Below are 17,026 nucleotides of genomic sequence, written 5' to 3' on the forward strand. Positions count from 1 at the left end.
CGGCTGCCACAAGGTTTGGTTGGCAGAGTGGGAAACGTCTGTCATGTTTGTGGTTAAACACTTTGCCAATTTAATGGCTCCGCCGTCTGTCCTAGGATGGTTTCAGGTACTGTTGCTGTTTTGCCTGGTGTGCCAGGAGTTTTTGGAGGCGCAATATCAAATGGGGGTTGGTTCTGATACCAACTGTAAATGTTATTTGACAGCAATTTTCATCTCGCTTATGTTGAGTTGTTAAAAAAGCTTACCTATGTGATATGGTTAAAATGGTGAAGCACAGTTTAGTGTTAGGAGCCCTGTGAGGCCTGCAAAGTTTGGATGAACCATATGTGTGGGCTATGGATGTCTCTGGTGGCAGAGTGTGGCTTAGTGTTAGTGATGCCATGAGTGGTGGCAATTTTGGAAGCATGTGAGGTGCCAAAATAGCATGTGGCCCTAGTGATGGCATGTGTTGAAGCCTGATTAGTGGTGATTCATGGTGCCAAGTGTGGATGTGTTTTGTGGTGCCAAAATGTGTTTTGTGGATGTTCTGATGATTTTGTTGTGACCTACTGGATTTAAAGAACATTTTCAGTTATGTTCTACCTTGCACTTAACCTACATTTATTCCACAGGTACATACCAGGAGGGACTATGCAAGCTTAAAATGTTGGGACTCTAGTGTGGTTCTGCTTAATTTTCGTTTACCATGTTTTAATGCTCAATTCGTTCATTTGGTTTGTGGTGGGGGAATGTGGGTGGGTGAAAATGCAAGTGTGAGTGGAGCATGTGGTTGCTCAGGTAAGATGCCGATTGTGGTGTGGGTTTGGATGCCTGGTGGCGCAAGTAAGTTTGGAGCATGTGGGTGCTCGGGTCAGGTTCCAAAAGGGGAGCATATGGTTGCTCAGGTCTGGTGAAAATTGTGGTGCGGGTTTGGATGTCTGAGTTGTTTGTTGTGACAATTGATGTGTGGGATCGGTTTCCCCGACTATGGTGGTGCAATGGCATGCGGGAGCTCCATGCCGGGCTGTTGTGGTGCCACATAGTGAGTGGGATTCAGATGCCCACATTAGTGGTGCAAATTGTTGTGGGATGTGGGTTCCCGGTGTTGTGTGCCTATTGGTGGTACGTGTATGCCGACAGTTTGGTTGGTGTCAAAGGTAGTGGTATGTGGATGCTGACAGTTTGGTTGGTGCCATGGAGTGGAGCTTGTTTTGTTGCTGTAGGCGGTCAGTGGGGTTTGGAAGCCTGTTTTTGTGTTTTGGCACAACTAGTTGTTGGCGGATGATGAAGTATGGTTATAGGTGTGATGATTAGTTGATGTTGGTTTTGCGCTGAATGGTGGGCTGGTTCCCTTGTGGGAGTTCCATAATAGGCCTGTTCTGGTACTGTGGATAGTTCTGGAAATGGTATGGCTATTTGGTAGTTACTTTAAGGGTCTCTGGAGGGGAATAGCATCATTGCTTGGAGTGGTTTGCTGGATAGGGGAATTTAGAAGGATAGTCTGTGGTTTTATACATTTTTAGTGGTGACTGTTCCTTCTGTCTCTTCCGTAGTGTTTATATGGTTATGTATGGGGGGAGATGTGTTGGGTGTTACCTGGTTGTATCTGATATGTGTGTCTGAGCTGGCAGATATTGAAGTCTTGGTTGTTTATTTAATATCGCGCAAAACCAAACCCGCAGGTAGCCGGGCGCAAACATTACAAGGATACTTGAGAACTTGGCTACAGTGACGCACACAAAAATAGGCAATAGGACAGTTCAACAACCTTATAGTCTGAATATGCTTATACAGTTAATGCCAGGTGTCGGAAGCATGAAGAAGTAGGCCGTAGGACAGTTCAACAACGTTGCAGACTGAATGTACTTATACAGTTTAATGCCAGGTGTCGTAAGCATAAAAGAGCTAAGTAACCATCAACCACAGTTTTGTAGTTCCAGTGGGATCCAGTGAAGTTACTAGATACTAGTAGTGGTAGTCGGGGTCCCAATGGGGGGGACAGGTTCGCAATTGGACTGGTTGATAGGTTTTCTCTATAATCACATATGACATTTTTTATTTGAGCTTATTTTGTTTGGAAAAAGTATTGTAAGATTTGTAAAGAATTGCAGTGGCTCTGAAGAGGAAATTCCTTTCTAAACTATCTTCTGCAACGGTAGCTCACAAAGTGGCTTACCTCATTAGTCAGTTGCGCAAATGGAAAATAATGTGCGCACAACAGCCAACCAGTTCCGCAGATGGAGAAAAATAATTGGGAGGAACATTGGCAGTGAGCCTGCTAAACCCCCTACGGAACAGGGCAACCGCGATCCCACTGGGGGTGACTCCCCATAGTGGATACGTAATACCCAGAAAGGGATTTTATTAATTTCCCATTTTTTTGTTGGCTATATGGGGATTGACACGTAGTTTTAAAGAGGCCAGTAGTGCTACCCTTTCAAAATCCTGTGGGGGTTACTGTAGAGGCCATTGCTAGAGCAAGATCTATCCCTCCTACAAATCCCACAGGTTTCTGAGAAAAAGGGCAATTTGCTGATGTCTCTGCGAAAAAACCAGCCTATGGAACCTATAGAGATAGATTGGTTAGTGGACCAAGGAGTGGAAAGAACGAGAAGAGAACAGAAACAAAACGTTGTGCAGTCATAAAGTCGAATCAATAGTCGAATGACAAAAATGTCGAAAATAAAATGTAAAAAAAAAAAAATTCGAATTTTGTTTTTTTTATTGGTCTTTTTTGGGTCCTGTGAGTAAAAAAGGATGTAAAAAAAAAAGGGGGAGGGTTGGGAGGAACCCCCCATTTCGAATAAAAAACGTAGTAAAAAAGAAATTTGAAATTATTTTTTTCGACATTTTTTTTTTCAACTTTGACTTTCGACTTTTTTACATTCGACTTTATGACTATAAACCAAACAAAACAACTGAAGAAACTAACATCTTCCTGGGTTCTACCAACTCTTTCTGGGGCCTGTTTACCAGTCTGAGAAAATCAAATCTGGGCCAATGCTCCGATTGTCTCAGGCAGCCAACACATGGCTATTTATTTATTTTATTTTATTGTGCACTTGTAAGTCGCTCATACATCAAGTAAAATGAGTTTTGTAAATTGCGTTTCAAATTGTGTCTGCTGGGACCTGGTCTTCCTATATAACCTGGACTTGAAAAAGTCTGCAAAACGACCTGTGTCCATGGGCAGGTCTACCCTAAAATCCCACTCACCTTGGAGGTCAGGGGAAACCCAACATCACTTATGGTAGCAGTCGTCTCTGGACTCCTAAAGGATATAATCATTGGGTTTGATTTTCCAAACTTTTGGAATTTACTCTACCCGCCCCCTGAGAAAGAAATCTTGTAAATATGCTCCTCTGTCATTCTGGGAGGAGTTTCCAGAGCAAAGTCAGACATCCCCATGGACTTGTAAGGAACATGTCTTCACCCGAGAAACAACTTGAATAGGCGGGGGGGGTTGGGGGGGGGGGCGGGCGGCTCAAAGCCAACGGAAGGGGTATGTGAATCGCCCCCTTTTGGGACATGGGAGGTGAGCCTGCTAAGTTTAGCACCCTGTAGGGGACAGAACAAGCTATCCCCAGAAAGGGATTTTATTCATCCTCCTTCATGTGTTAGTTGGCTATATGGGTTGACACATATAATTGTACTTTAGAAATGGCTGCTGTGGTTTCTGACCCTTTTCTCAGAAACACATTACGAGAAACACAAAATCAACGGATCACCCAATCCCCCTACAACTTGAGCCATAAAAACACCACAGGACCAGCACCAGAGGGGGGGGGGGGGAGGGAGGGGGGAAGGGAAAGGGGGGGGCGGTGGGGGGAGGAAGGAGGGAGGGGTGGGAAGGGGGACGGAGGGGGAAGGGGTGGGAGGGGAAGGGGAAGGACATACATCCTCCTTTAAGGCAGAGACATATGAGAGCTTGGCACAGCAGGCATCTGGTACAGAGGAGCAAAAGAGCCTGTGAAAAGCTGCTTGCTCAAGACCGGTCTGGAGTCAGTCGGACTCGACTGAGCAAACAGACCAGAAGCGGTTGACCAATGACCGTAGTCCACGACACAGAGGAACCTGCAGCAGAAGAGGAGGCCAGCACGACGAACTGACGCAGAGAACGCTGGAAGAAGCAGTCCTGTGGTTCTGCGGATGCCTAAAGAAACTGTTTACTCTGATGAAGGCTGCCACAACCTAGAAGGTATGCAGCTGTTACTGGAAGGAGGGCAGAAAGAGCCAGCAATATGCCGCAGCCGAGTGAGAAACCAGAAGACCCTCAGCAGGGTGAAAGCCAAACGACCCCAAGAAAAGAGTAAGAGACTCAATCCATGAAAGGGCGGAAGCGTCCAGACACCAAGAAAGGGGGTAAGGAACTGAGAAGGTGGTGAGATAGACAACCCTAAGACTGATTGAAAGAAACCATACTTTAGAGTGGTGCAATCATCATTTAATTGGCATAGTTAAAGACTGTTGTACAAGGAAACGAGAAAGATTTAAAAGATCTACATATTGGATCACTGAACTATTCTGCCAGGCACAAGGCCGGGAAACTTCCAGAGAGACATTTTGGGTCGGATTCAGAAGCAAACCACAATTTCAGTTATTGAGGAAGGAATCCTTTAGAGACCTGGCCTGGTCAACATTTTGCAAGTCCTTTTTATTAGTGGCAGGGTTAGTAGTTGGGTTAGATCAGGCTTTTGGGACAGGGGCCTGTTAGGTTTGTAAGACTTACTGACCAGCAGCATCTATTCTTCTTTCATTTTAGATGGAGCCAGGATATACTTTGGAGATGGGGGAAGAAGATGCCTTCTTCTTAAATTAAATAAAATGCAAGTTTGGACCATGAGTTCTTGACCGCATACAGAGTCTGAATTGCTACAGTACATGCAATAAAAAAGGTCAAGAATAATATTCTGTAGAGGCAGTGCTGTCGCATCACACTGTATTTATTCATCTATTCTTCTGTCCCCAACTGAAGGCTCAAGTGATGGGAACTAATGGCAGTAGCACCCTATCCTTGCATATCTCTTTATTCGTCAGCTTTTCCTGTTGCCAACTCTCACTAGAAAGCCAAGTAGCTAACTCATCACATCATACTAGTGCACGGGGTACCTTGATTTGGCTAAAAAGCTTGGCAGACCCATAACTTAGAAACAAGCATTGTGTAATATCGGCTTTGCTGCAAGTAATGACTAAAGTGCCCATTGACTGCAATTTTCTCCACTTAAAGATCGTATAATGACATGTGAGACCAGTAACCACTTTGTCGTCCAATGTATTTCTCCTTTCAGAACCCTTTCAGAACCCCCACCCCAGTGTAGATTCCAACTGTTCCATTGGCTATTGTTAGCCCATCTGGAAGGTCTTAAAATGATCAGTAAAGGCAGGCACTTGGCCATTTTTGATGTTGTATGTTCAGCCTTTTTTTTGGCTTTACGGAAAAAAACTCCACTTTTTGTCAAATCAAGAATAGCCCTGGGGCAACACGCTGGTCTTGGAAGCAAGACCACGCAGAGCAACCGAGGTTCGAATCCTGAATCCCGATTAGAAACCAAACTCTGGTATGGGATTAGGCTCGTTAAAAAAAAAACTATTAAATAAATAAAATACATAAAAATAATATTTACTTAAATTCCTGAAAATCATTATTCTGGTCTTATATCCCTGAAGAAGTTCTCTAAGCTCCCTTAAACCTCTTGCCTACCATCTCCTTTGAAGGTTATAACTCACAAAAATGTAATGCATTGGTCTTTGGTCTAAGGGTGAAGTGTGCTGTCTCTGGCAATTCGGCTGTGGGAGATTTAGCAGACTAAAGATTGTGTTTTGGAGAAATTCGACAATATTTCAATTTTTAAAACATTATCCTCCCATTCTGAGCTGCTCCCAGATCCCCAGGTAAGTACCAAATTCCATTGGGTAATAATAGTAATGTATGTAAATATGTCCTATGTAAAGTGCTTTAGATTAAAGCGCTATATAAAACAACAATTACATTATTATATAGACATAGAGTCCACCATCTACTCATAAACTATTATGATTTTAGAGATATAAAGGTGTTTTGAATCAAGCAGAAGGTGCAACGTTCATATTTCCCTTTGAACTGTATCGCCGGCATAGGTCGGTCTCCCTATCAAATGTCTCCTCCTTGTAAACAATTTTTTGCATTTCTTGGATTTATTAGCCTTGTTTCTTTTCTGTCTTTAGTTTTCTTTCACACCTCCTTCTCTGTTACCAGCCTTTAATGGCCAAACTTTCTAGCATGAAAATCAAACTGGGTCAGATGCAGTATGAGAAGCAGCGGATGGAGCAAAAATCACAGAATTTGAAGGTGTAGTAGAGTCCTTGTACCTTGGGTTTGTGCGTTGTCTTTGTAACTGTGGCCGTGTGTGCTACCAGGTAAAACGTTTTTTTGTTGGCGTGCATGCCCAGCCTATTTTTGTGACCATCTAAGTCAGTGGTTTTTAAGATTTTCATGCAGTCTTTCCCCGTCCCCTGAGGGAATATTCACTAACGAGTACAAATAAAAGATAAATATGGCGCTTTTATCTCACAAATGGGAAATGTTAAGCTTGCGCATAAGGAATTGCATTTGTAAGTGGGTGTTTTTTAATCAATAAGTGAAGTGCAAAACGTGCTGAATTGTTTGCAGAGAATCCTGAGGTAGTGGCACTCTGTGTGGCAGCTACCGAAGTGTACAAAATAGACTAGTGCATAAGCCAGAGGGTAAGGGTTTTGGGGGATGGTGGTCTCTGTCAGAATAGTTTTGTTAGCACATCTAGTTCTACACAGACATTTCGTAAAAATGCTAATCAATCTCTGGAATATTTCCTACAGACTGGGGCTTGTCAAAAATGTATTTGTAAAACTTTCCCTTAAATTCAATTTTACAACCAGATATACAACACCTCATCTAATTTTCTGTGAGCTGTTGTATTTTGGTACTTTTCTTTGTGTTTTTTTTATTTTATATTTTTTTGCAACTAAAACAGAATTTTGTGCAGTTCTGTAACTGGAAATTGACCCATCAATACCAATTTCAAAACCTGCACGGTAATGGTGATGCAGCTCAGTGTGTGAAATAACGGGTGGATTTTTTAACTACATTTTCATTTGAAAAAGCATCCAACACACACAACATATGTAAAAAGAAGTGACCTGCAATGATTTCAAATATGCTGCTTCAAGGTTTGCAATTTCCGTTATGTACGTTGTTAAAAAATATATGCACTGTCTCACGCTCCAAACTATATATACTACATGTTGATGTATATGAGTATGCATTAGAAACAGTCTCTGGCAGGGCCGGGGGATTTTGGGAGCCAGGGGTGCCACCAGTTCTGTGCTACAATCAGTCGCGCTGGCAACAACACATGTCCTACCTTCCAAAGTTCCCACATTCTTCTTCCACACCAAGGCATTCACACAGTAGTGCTAGTATAGAGAGTGCCCAGAGAGAGAGTCTTCACCCCATGGATAATCTGGTTATGTACTTTATGGGTGACAATAATTGGTTTCCACTTAACAGTGCATCAGCAAGGGCATCAGGATTGGGTAACCAGGTGGCCCGGTGACGGCCACGCTAGAGCAGGAGAAACGTTACATTTCACACAACATACTCTAAAGTGATTCGCAAGACGCTGATTTGATTCACTTTCAAAGAAGCAATCACTCAGTTGATGAGAACAGATTTCTTGACTAGTCCTTCATGATATTTAGGCCTTTGGAGAAACAGGAGGCCATATACTTGTGAGCACATAGGCAGTGCCCAGGAGGGAATTAGGAAGGGGGTTGTTTTAACAGGCAGCGCTAGAGAAGAAGAGAACACTCTGTAACTGCCCGAAGTCATACAGTGAGATTACTTTGCAGAAAGCCTCTGTGATTTATAACCCAGATCCTTGTCAGAGTGTGGGACTACTGAGATGGAAGGAAGTGTAAGGCACCTTGCTGGGGTGTGGGGTCGGGACAGGCCTATAGCTAGACACAGGGGAAACGCAGAACGTAAAAGGTATTGGTGGCCTCTTGGAGGCTGTAGCCCAGAGCCTGGCATGGGGAAGTTATCCTAAATAGAAAGGAACCCATGCATGGAGTGGGTTGAAGCCCAAGAGGGCAACTCTTGGCTGGTGAATGACAATAACTTTAATCTGACAAGAACCCATGCAGGCCAGAGGAATCGTTGGTTGAAGGTTTTGATCTCTCTTAAGGCAAGGGGGACCATACATTCTCATTCTTCGCTGTGTGCTCTATCTACATACCCCTGAGTTTAACAAGGCGACCCATGGCCAGAGGGTAACTATATCAATGTCCATAATAAAGAAGTCACGAAAGGCATGCTTGGGCACCTGAAATACTCTCAGATTGAGTGAGCTGAAGAAAGCAAGCAGGACAATGGAGTCTTAAACTGTCTTTTGTAGATTGGGGAGGTGGACATGGACATTAAATCACATTAGAGTAGCCTTCCGTGCCATTATAGAAGGGGAAAGACCATATGCAAATCAAGCTTTTTCTAACCCCAAAAGAAGCTGTCAAGACAATGTTAAATCTCATCCTTTCCGCACAAGACCACAAGAAACACAAGGTATGTTTTGGCCTTATTGAACATTCCAGTGTGGTGTAGCTTGGGTCTATAGGAACAACACGCTTGGGACCCACATGCAGATATACTGGTTCACACAGCAGGGTACTAGCTATGTAGTAGTACAGTGCACCTATATTACAGTGTTCAGACATTTGCCACCAGGAAACCACCTAAACACTCCAGCAGAAACACATGTCCTACCTTCTCACAGTTTTCCTGACAAAAACAGTACCTCATGTTTGGGTGTACTGACTTGGGCTCAAAGGAAAAGGTTAAACCGCTGCTACATCAAACGCCCTGGGGAAGACTGGATTTGGCTTTGTGCACAACCCACAGATTTGGGCCTGGGGTGTCGCAGACACCAAGGAAAAACGGGAACCCCATGCCTTTCTGAAAAGAAGACACCCATGGGAATCCAGAGGACTGACTTGTGTGAATTGCCATTTGCCACCAGGAAACCACGAAACACACTGGCAACAACACATGTCCTACCTTCCAATGTTCCCACAGGTGTTGCGACGAAAACGGTACCTTACATGCATGGGTGCGCTTACCAGGGCGGAAAAGAAAAAGGGTTGACCACCCCAAGTCCAGCGGCAGTCCCAGGGAAGCCTGGCACGGTCACATCCCTCCCCGGAAGTAAAAGCTGTAGCGCAGCACCGCCAGAGCTCCAGTAGAGCCAAGGATGCGGCCCTCTGTCTTCGGCACCTGTCTCCAATGTGGTTCGACCGCCCAGAGGTCAAGCCGTGGTCCCAGGGAGCCTTAGCAGGGTCCCCATTCCCTACCCAGAGGGAAAAGTTGTAACACAGCCGAGCCAGAGCTCCAGCACAGCCAGGGATTCTGCCCCGGCCTTGGGCGCCTTTCTCCAATGTGGGTCAAACGGCCAGAAGTGAAGCGGTGGTCCCATGGAGCCCTGGCAGGGTCCCCATCCTGCCCCAGAGGGAAAAGCTATAACGCAGCCCGGCCAAAGCTCTAGGACAGCTGGGGTCCTTGGGCGCCTGTCCCCCATGTGGGTTGACCGGCCCCAAGTACAGCGGCGGTTCCAGCGAGCCCCGGCAGGGTCCCCATCCCTAACTGGAGGGAACAGCTGTAACGCAGCCCAGCCAGAGCTCCACGATGGCCGAGGGTGCTGCCCCAGCCTTCGGGACCTGTCTCCAATGTGGGGCAACGGTCCACAAGACCAGCGATGGTCCCAGGGATCCCCAGCAAGGTACAGATCCCTCCCCTGAGGGAAAAGCCGTAATGCAGTGCAGCTCCAGGGCAGCCGGGGGTGTGCTGCCCACGGCACCTGTCTCCCGATATGCGTCGACTGTCCCCAAGCCCAGTGGCAGTCCCATGGAGCCCGGGCAGGGTCCCCATCCCTCCCTCCCCCCAGAGGGAAAAGCTATTACGCAGCACAGCCAGAGCTCCAGGATGTTCGGGGTGATTTCCCTGCCCATGGGTGCCTGTCTCCCATGTGGGTTGACCGTCCCCATGCCCAGCAGCGGTCCTTGGGAGCCCTGGCAAGGTCCACATCTCTCCCCGTAGGGAAGAGCTGTAAGGCAGCACAGCCAGAGCTCGAGGATGGCTGGGGGGGATGAAGGTATAGGGCCTCCCACCTGATGCCCCCAAATGTGCCTCTGGAAAAATGGCCCTATGTTTTGATTTCCTTGGGGGCAAATGTGGGCAAAACGGCGCTAATCTGCCCCAAATAAGACAAAATAACATTATGCCATCTTGTTTGCATTTTTGGGGGGTGAGGGTAGGGGAAGGATTGGCCGGGGGGGCTCCCAGCGCCCCCCCACCCCCCTGCAAGATCATATACCCGGTGGCCTAGTTGTCCTTGTTGCTTCCCCAGGTTGCTAATAGGGGCCAGAACCCCAATTTTGCCCAGAATACTAAGGGGGCTGTTCCGCAGGCATGGGGCCAGCCCCTTGATGCCCCAAGCGCTCCACTATGTTAGTGTAATGTTGTTTTGCTTTCCTTGGGGGCAAATGGGTGCAAAACTGCACCCATTTGCCCCCCAAAAAGGTAAAACAACATTATGCCACCTGGTTGGCATTTTTTCGGGGTGGGGCGGGGGGGCTGATTGGCCTGAGGGTGCCCCCACCCCCAAAAACACAGCTCCCTGGTAGTGTAGTTACTTTCTGCTTCCCAGGGATGACATAATGGGTCCAGACCCTCACTTTTGCACCCCCACCCTACAGGAAGCAGAAAGGCCTGCCACTCCTTGAGGGGGGGGCTGCTGAGGGGGCTGGCCCACAGACATGGGGCCAGCCCCCTTATGCCCCAAGTATGCCCCAAGTGTGTCACTGCATAAGCAGTGGCATGTTGTTTTACCTTCCTTTGGGGCAAATTGGTGCAAAACCGCACCAATCTGCCCCCAAAGAAGGCAAAACATTGTGCCACCTTTGTGGTTTTTTGGGGGGTGGGGGGATGTTGGGCCCGAAGGCCCCCTCCTGCCCTAAATCAATTCTCTGGTGATCTGGTGCACCTTTCTGCTGCCCACGTGGGACAATATGGGGCCAGACCCTCACTTTTGCGCCCTCTCACCCCCCAGGGAAGCAGAAAGGATCTGCCCTTCCTTGGGGAATTGCTGAGGGGGCTGGCCCACAGGCATGTGTGCCTTACCTTGAAGTGATCCATGTTTTTTGCTTCCATGGGGGCAAATAAGTGCAAAACAGCACCCATCTGCCCCCATAGAAAGCAGAAAAAACATGGTGCCACCTGGATTTGCCTTTTTAGGATGGGAGTGGGCAGCTGTTTGCCCTGGGGGTGGGGAGGCCCAAATCAATTCCCTGCTGGGCCAGTGGAATTGCTGGTCGAGAAGCGGGGTCAGCAGTTTCAATAAATAAACAGAAAATGATCAACTTCTCATTTTCTTTTTTGAATTTTTTGTAAAGAACTTAGTTTCCCTTTCATCCAGGGCTGGACTGGAAACCAAAAGTGGCCCTGGAAATTATTTTCAAATCGGCCCCATATTTCTCCGAAGGAGCGAGCACAGCGCGTGAGCCCAACCCTTCTATGAGGGGATTGCGAGTATCCCCAAGAAGATGTTGAATCAAATGAGTCCAAATTAGTGCATTTAAACCATGTTTTAATCATGTATGGATTATAAAAATTCATTTTTTAAATAAGTTCATGATCTTGCAAAGTATATCTTCAATGATAGATGGACAAACCACGAGTGCAATATCAGTATCAATAAACGTAAGCAACATATCAAATAAAGCATGGATTGTAACAAATGTTTTTAGACGTCTTCACATTTTGTACTATGGCTGTTGCCATGACGTGAGGCTTTGCCAGTCTGTATACGCACACCTCTAGTATGTCTCATATGTGTAGCTGCATGCCTGAATTCGCTCTGTAACACCTATGCGTGCCCTCGCACTTCACTAATGTAATATGCACTTTCTGTAACTAGCGCCTACACGCCTAAGGGTTTGGTGCACTGAAATAAATAAACAGATACAACCATTCCTGAATTCCAAGAAAATTCTGCATTTAAAGAGGACAACTCAGCCCTTTCCCAAAGTCATTGATCCCAGAAGGTAGATCCCACCCGCAGCCAGGATCTTGTTGTTGCGCATTCTTGAGAGTTTTTGCTATCCTATGGAAAATATGGGAAGGAATACAAATGCCTTATCCAGGGGTCCGTCTATGATGCCATCAGATGTGGACCATGTAGACTTTTCCCTCCCCAGATTCATACAGCCCTCCTCCTTTCCAGCTCTCACAGGAGATGTACATTACAGGAACACCACACATTTTTATCCCGTGAGTCACACTTTGCTACTCACTTGCTAGGAACTAGCATCCCTTCCCCATGGGCCCACTTAGCCTGAGCAAGCACGACATACGGGCAACATTATATCGCAACTCTGAGTTCAATTGCAGACAGGGAGAGTAAAATCCCACTATACAGGATGTCTGGGACACAGGGTGAGGGGTGGCCGCAGGGAGTGGGAAAAGAAAGAAAGAGAAAGAAACAAAGAAACAAAGAAAGCAGAGGAAACACATGAAGTATTGAAGGAGGAAGGAAATAACTTGAGAAAGCGAGAAATAGGGAAGAGGGAGGACATGAAGGAAGGAAGGAAGGAAGGAAGGAAGGAAGGAAGGAAGGAAGGAAGGAAGGAAGGAAGGAAGGAAGGAAGGAGGTTTGGCTAGGAGCTGCACTTTGTAAAAGCTAACGTCGGGAAATGAAAACAAGATCTATATGCACAGAGGCTCCAGGTGTAGTTGTGCTGGAAGCACGTTCCAATGGTAGAAGCCTTGATGATGATGCTGGGTTCATTGTGACTGATGTAGGTCCAAAAGATCATGGGCAGAGGACCGTTGGCATTTGGTCATTTGGCAGACTGTTACATCTTTGAATAAGTAGTGCAGTGCCTTTCCTAATACTTCTTTCTAGGTCAGACACAACAGCTTGAAACAGATGCGTTGTGTGAACGCTAACCAGGGTAGCAGCCTAATATACCTAGTCACGCGATCCGATCGTTTCAAAACAAAGATGAGCGGGGAAAGACTTGCGTTACCTAACAGATAGGCAAGCTGCAGACTCTCCTCTCACTGTGCAGACAGATTCTGGTGGCGAGTGACTGGGAAGCATCACAGGAGACCTCCCAGCGCTCTCGATGGACCTGTTGGAGACCCTGGCATTTATAAAGTGTGTTTGTTGTGGCAGGGAACTCTGCATACATTCCATTTCAGTAAAGTCAGGGCGGGACTACTGCCAGGACCGGGGCCTATAGTTGTGGAATCCATAGGCAAGGGAGGACTCCTCTCACAAGCCTTGGGTTATAGACGGATGATTTTGGGGTGTCTTTTGTTTGTGGTATGAAGGAGAGGTCTTTGTCGAAAATGACCCCCCAGATTAATAACGTGTGCGTAAAGGTGCTCGCAAATTGGAAGGATATGTGAAAGGGAGATGTGTGTGAGTGACAGGTCCCTGTAGAACATTTCCCATTTTCATAGGTGCTTAAGCATAGATGATAGTCGACAAGGGGGCAGCCACCTCTAACAGTTTCTTTCAGCTTCAGATGAAGCTAGGTGACAACTCATCTCAACATGAAAACCAACATCTTAATGTTGAGGGTCCGGGCCAGTAGGGTCATATAAATATCAAAAATTATTATTAACAGAGCTGGACCCTGGGGTAGTCTGCAGTTATTCCTGGCCAGTGAAGAAAGAAAAAGGCCCACTTTAGTTAGAGCGATTGTCGAGAAAACAATGAATCATTTCAGCGATTTCTCTACGACACTGATAGACCAATTCAAACTAACGAGGACGAAGGCATGGTCAACTATGCCAAGAGCCGGAGATAGATCAAGAGGTTTCAGACCACTTAAAAGACCTAGGTCTCTGGTTTGGAGCTGCTGTTCCCTAATGTTCATGAGGGCTGTATCAGTGGTTGGGTGCGGGCAGAAGCTGGATTGATAAATATTAAATAATAGCTTTTTTTTAATTTATTTTTTTATTTGTATTTTAATCTTTAAGATTTTTACAAAACAAAGATCGTGATCTAAACCTAAAAAGTAAAACTATGTTCCAATTAAAATGTTTATTCTCTGTTTATCTTTCTTCTTTTTTTTCTTTGTTTTTCCCTGAGTGTCTATGGGAGGTCATGGGGCTGCCGGCGGGGCGATTTGTTGCAGGAATGAAGTTGGTGATGCACAGGTCGCCACCAAGTCTGTTGGGGCCGGGAAGGCTTCTTGTATGCTGCGTTAGATGTTGTAGGATGCCAACAGCCATGAAGTCTTATCACCCGCCATCAGCCTCGCCCAACAAAGGGCTTTGTCCTGTAACACGAAGTCGGAAAAAATGTGCCTCAGGTACAGTGATCTTAACCTCAAAGTCCCCGGACAAGAAAGCAGCAAGTGGCGGATGGATTCAACTACTTCCGTTAGTCCACAGAATCCACAGCCATTTGATGTCGCGAGCCCCCGTATAGATAGAATCTCATTTGTGTGTCACAAGTTCAATCTTGCTCTCAATAACAGGGACCTTGCTTGCTTGGACGGAAACTGTTTGATGAACGGTTGAAGCTTGTTCAATTTGCTGTGGTTCACAGGCAAATGTCTTGTTAACTTATTAGAGGCAGCTTTCTCATCTGTTTTAATCCAGTCGAGTTCCTTCACTCTGTTCAGTACCTTTACTGGGTTGTTGTTGAGGGTCTCCATGTCAGTTGAGACCTCTTGGAGAATTTCCTTGATCCGATTTGACCAACTGTTTAACATCTGACAGCTTGAATCATTTATTCTTGTAGGATCTGAAGGTTTCTACGCAAGCAGGTTTTTGCGTTAAAGCATAATGGAGTTGCATCTAAATGAGCCCTCAAGGGAAAGTAAGCTAAGTTCTTGCCTTATGCAGGCTATTGGGACACATATTGGAAGCCCCAGGATTGCCCGCCAAAAAGTGTCTCCAAGGCTGATGATTATAGCTTTTGTACTTCGAAGTGGGCAGTGGGCAGAGAACTGAGCCTGTATCTATTGTTTCTAGGTCCTTTGACCTACCAGAGGCCAGAGTTAGGTCGGAAATCGGAAAGGACTGCAGGATTAGCCAGGGGCTTTTTGTGTAAGAGATGGTACATGAGGACGGATTCGTAAGATATTTGATGTTCGTAGCTATGATTAAAAACAGAGACCTAGTTTGACCATCTTTGCATCGAAAATCTGAAAACAGTGCTCCAGGGCCGCTTTGTGCATTTTATAAAGTAAAACAAATATATATATATTTGATATCACGCTTAATACAGAAAAGGTTTCTTAGCGCCCATCAGGGATACGAATATGGTTTAATTGCCAATATTGTTTTTGACAACAATTGTGCCTGAGGTAAAGACTTAGAGGGGAGGAAAGGAAAGACTTAGAGGGGAGGAAAGGAAAGACTTAGAGGGGAGGAAAGGAAAGACTTAGAGGGGGAAAGTAAAGACTAAGAGGGGAGGAAAGTAAAGGAAGGGAAGGGGAGGAAGGAAGGAAGGAAAGAAGGAAGGAAAAGGAAGGAAGGAAGGAAGGAAGGAAGGAAGGAAGGAAGGAAGGAAGGAAGGAAGGAAGGACGGACGGACGGACGGACTCTGGTTCGAAATTTGAAAATAGAGAACAGACATTTAAAGAAAGGAGGGAAGCAGATATATTTGTATAGTCAATAAAACATAAAACAATGACATTTGGGAAAGAAAGAAAGAAAAGCAATGCACACACATTGTTAAATGAAGAAGACATTAAAGAGCGAAGAAGAGAGATACAGCAATCGTGGGGTTCTCAGAAGATAATATGTATAAAAACGTTGATGTTTCAGTCTCAATCTTACCAGCTTTTGAAACATACCTTTAAACACATGGCCGTAGCTGTGTGAAGCTACAACATCCCGTCCAATGTGTAAAACCTGAGGCGGTGTTCTGATGTGCAACAAACAGTTCCAGTGTACAACAACTGTGCAAACACTCAGTATGCAGCAGTCAAAGTTGTGCCGAAAGGCTGGTCGGAGTGCGAGCTTCTCTCAATATGGAGGAACAGGCACTATTTCAGGAGTCCCCTCTTTCCGTCATGACAGGATATATATGAGTGTTGTGACTGTACTGATCACGCGGCCGACCTTGCTGTGCAAACTCTCCCTGGACGGGCGCGAGTCTCTCGCACGTTCTACACACGGGGTCCCCTGCCCCATAAGCGCACAGCCCTCCCTCTCTCGCTCTCTGACAGGAGACGGAGGTCCCCTGGAACAGGCTCTGTTATGAGCTGGGATGCGGCGCTCCGCGCCGCGGCATCGCCTGCGCCACATGCGAGAGGAGGGAAATGATGAAGTGATAGCTGCGGCCCTGGCTCCTTCTCATCAATGCTTACCTCCTGCATCACCCTGCGCCCCTCGAGCTCCTTCGGCGATACATTATGATGAGCTCTTGCCATCATTTCCTCCTATTTGTAAAAGAGGACAGGCCAGCTGCGACCAAGCACATGTTATGTGCATGTATCCTTCCGCTCGAAAAGAGGCCCTACCGGCCAGAGGCCTACCGGGGGATGTCCCGGTGTCCCGGTGGGGCAGTCCAGCCCTGCTTTCATCACTCTTTTCTGTAGTCCATTCTATTTCATGTCCTTGGCCTGTAGCCAGTTCCTGTGCTTAACTCAACCTCTTCTTTGGATGCGCTGAACTGATCCGAAACCAGTGCAACCTTAACTCCAACCACACGAAAGTCTTCGTCCCTGAATCTTACTCAGGCAATAATGCTCTCTTCATGGACTAGTCCTGCTCGTCTGGATCAACGCGCACATATCTCTGCTCCGCATCGTCATTCCATCAATTGTTCTTCTCCTGTCAAATCAGAAGGAACAACATTAGGGGTGGAGAATGCACTGCCCAACACATCGGAGGCCTAAAATGTTAGTACTGTATCCACATACAGTGCATGTGCCGAGTGGGATAGTAATGCTTGCCTCTGTCTTCAATAGAATCAAGACTCCTTGCGCAGTAAGCAGGGGTAATTTTCTTTCTGTC

At 46.2% G+C, this 17,026-nt stretch overlaps 1 protein-coding gene across 17 annotated transcripts in view; it reads left to right on the plus strand.

The window, feature by feature from the left end:
* Positions 1 to 17,026, plus strand: part of PPFIBP1 (PPFIA binding protein 1) — a 1,584,927-nt gene that overhangs the window by 529,850 nt on the left and 1,038,051 nt on the right. For 10 of the 17 annotated variants that reach the window (XM_069628106.1, XM_069628107.1, XM_069628105.1 and 7 more), the window contains one exon: positions 6,215 to 6,307. The exons of the other annotated variants lie outside the window; for them this stretch is intronic. In XM_069628106.1, the coding sequence (XP_069484207.1) occupies positions 6,215 to 6,307 (93 nt within the window). The remainder of the gene's footprint in view (positions 1 to 6,214; positions 6,308 to 17,026) is intronic. 17 annotated transcript variants of the gene reach the window in all.

The sequence above is a fragment of the Ambystoma mexicanum genome, chromosome 12, assembly GCF_040938575.1.
Source record: "Ambystoma mexicanum isolate Mex_15411 chromosome 12, UKY_AmexF1_1, whole genome shotgun sequence".
NCBI classification, from domain to species: Eukaryota; Metazoa; Chordata; class Amphibia; order Caudata; family Ambystomatidae; genus Ambystoma; species Ambystoma mexicanum.